Genomic DNA, 2,480 nt, shown 5'->3' on the forward strand with positions numbered 1-2,480 from the left:
CACCGCATTCGAGAGTGTCCACTAAAGACCGATCAGGTGCAAGCTCCGGGTTCTGGTACTGCGTAGCCACAGACGGTAGTTCAGCAGCCACCAAGAGGCCGTGGTCAGACTAAGGATGGTAACGGTATGGGCCATGGACAGAAAGTACCAGGCAGAGGTGCTGGACAGACTGAAGTAAGCCAGCCTGCTCTTGTTTATACTGCTCGTCACTGAGAGGACAGAGACGCTCTAAACGTTATTACCGATACGTTCTTAATTTATGATGTACCTTATTTTTCTTTGATAGACATAGGTTTCACATATTCCTATGTAGCTAGCACTGTGTTTGAAAACTTGGGGATTTTGGTTGAGAGTACTTCTAGTGAGGTGACTGTACTAAGTCCACTGGAGCAATCGGTTCGGGTTAGCAAATTGTATAGATATGTTCCACTAGAGGTTCAAGGGTTGGTATTTCTGGCTAATTTGATAGAGCTTCCGTTTGAGGAGTTCGACCTGATTCTGAGTATGGACTGGTTGGTCAAGCACCATGTCAGTCTAGACTGTACGACTAAGAGGGTCGTCTTGAGAACTGAAGAGGATAATGAGGTAGTCATGATTAGAGAACGTCAGAATTATTTGGCTAATGTGATCTCTACACTAGTGGCTAAGAAACTGGTTTGTAAGGGATGTGAGGCGTTCTTGGCCTATATTAGTGTTTTTGTTTCTGAGGGCTCTACTGTAAAGGACATCAGAACTGTAAGGGATTTTTTTGAACGTCTTTCCTAAACAGTAACCGGGTTTACCTCTGAATCGAAAAGTGGAATTTAGGATTGATCTTCTTCCTGGTACAGCTCCAGTGTCTATCGCCCCCTATTGTATGGCACCGAAAGAGCTTATGGAGCTTAAGGCTTAACTTCAGGAGTTGCTAGATCGTGGCTTCATCCGTCTGAATGTGTCTCCGTAGGGAGCACCAGTTCTGTTTGTTAAGATAAATGATGGGACCGTGAGGATGTGCATAGACTATCGGCAATTGAACAAGCTGACCATAAAGAACAAGTATCCACTTCTGAGGATCGACATCAATTTCGAGGGGCTTTTGTGTTCTCTAAGATCAATCTCCGTTCAGGGTATCATTAGTTGAGGGTTAAAGAGGTGGATGTGCATAAGACTGCATTTAGGACTCATTATGGACATTAGAGTTCCTAGTAATGCCTTTTGGTCTGACTAATGCTCTGATTGTATTTATGGATTTGATGAACCAAGTATTTCAACCTTATCTGGATCAGTTCATCGTAGTTTCCATCGACCATATTCTGGTATACTTTAAGACTGAAGATGAGCATGATGAGTATCTTAGAGTTGTGCTTCAGATTCTGCGTGAGAAGAAACTATATGCTAAATTCAATAAGTGTGAGTTCTTGCTTCGTGAAGTCACTTTTCTGAGGCACATAGTGTCTGCTAAGGGGATCCAAGTCGATCCTAGGAAGATTGAGGCTGTACTAGATTGGAAACAGCCTAAGAATATATCTGAGATCTACAGTTTTCTGGATCTGGTCGGTTATTATCGGCTGTTTGTAGAAGGTTTCTCACTAATTGTAGCACCCTTAACTAAGCTGCTACGTAAGGGTGTTCTGTTTGTCTGGACTGATGTGCAACAGGAGAGCTTTGAAAAGCTCAAGACTGTTCTAACTGAGGCTCCTGTTCTGATACAGCCTAAACTTGGAAATGATTTTGTGGTTTACAGTGACACATCACATGTGGGTTTAGGTTGTATTCTAATGCAGGATGATAAGGTTGTGGCATATGCGTCTCGTCAGCTCAAGACGCATGGGGCAAACTATCCGACACATGATTTGAAAATCTAGCAGCACTATCTATACGTTAAGAGGTGTATTATCTATACTGATCACAAAAGCCTTAGATACTTCCTGACTAAGAAGGAGTTGAATCTTAGGCAGCATAGATGGATTGAGCTACTTAAGGATTATGACTATACTATTGTACCATCCTAGCAAGGCTAATGTGGTGCCCGATGCGTTGAGCCATAGGGCGATAACTGATTTGAGAGCGATGTTCACTTGACCTAGTTTGTTCAATGATTAAAGTTTGTGGCTGATTTGTAGGTTAAATTGACTTGGATAGAACAAATTCAGTATAGGATGTTAGAAGATGAATCGTTGGGTCTTTGGTTCCGTCAGGTTGAAAGTGGCAGCACTACGAGCTTTGGGCTGAATAATGATGGGGTACTCTGTTTCTGTGGTCGGATTTGCGTACCGAATGATACTGATTAAGGCATTCTATTCTGAGAGAGGCGCATAGTAGCCCTTCTGCTATGTATCTCAGTGGGAATAGGATGTATCGAGATCTTCGAAAACTGTACTAATAGCTGGGATTGAAACCGGAGGTTACTGACTTTGTGGCATGATGTCTGACATGTTAGCAGGTTAAAACTGAGCATCAATTAACTTCGGGCTGCAGCCGGTTAAGATTTCGCTATGGAA

General features: G+C 42.7%; 1 protein-coding gene across 1 annotated transcript; it reads left to right on the plus strand.

Annotated features, from left to right (window-relative positions):
- Nucleotides 1-1,223: 1,223 nt before the first annotated feature.
- LOC107917389 (uncharacterized mitochondrial protein AtMg00860-like) lies at nucleotides 1,224-2,270 on the plus strand. The gene is made up of 2 exons (XM_016846746.1): nucleotides 1,224-1,811; nucleotides 2,103-2,270. Exons 1-2 carry the CDS (start codon nucleotides 1,224-1,226, stop codon nucleotides 2,268-2,270), a joined length of 756 nt encoding a protein of 251 aa, XP_016702235.1.
- The last annotated feature ends 210 nt before the right edge of the window (nucleotides 2,271-2,480 follow it).

Source organism: Gossypium hirsutum, chromosome A01, assembly GCF_007990345.1.
Source record: "Gossypium hirsutum isolate 1008001.06 chromosome A01, Gossypium_hirsutum_v2.1, whole genome shotgun sequence".
In the NCBI taxonomy this organism is placed as follows: domain Eukaryota; kingdom Viridiplantae; phylum Streptophyta; class Magnoliopsida; order Malvales; family Malvaceae; genus Gossypium; species Gossypium hirsutum.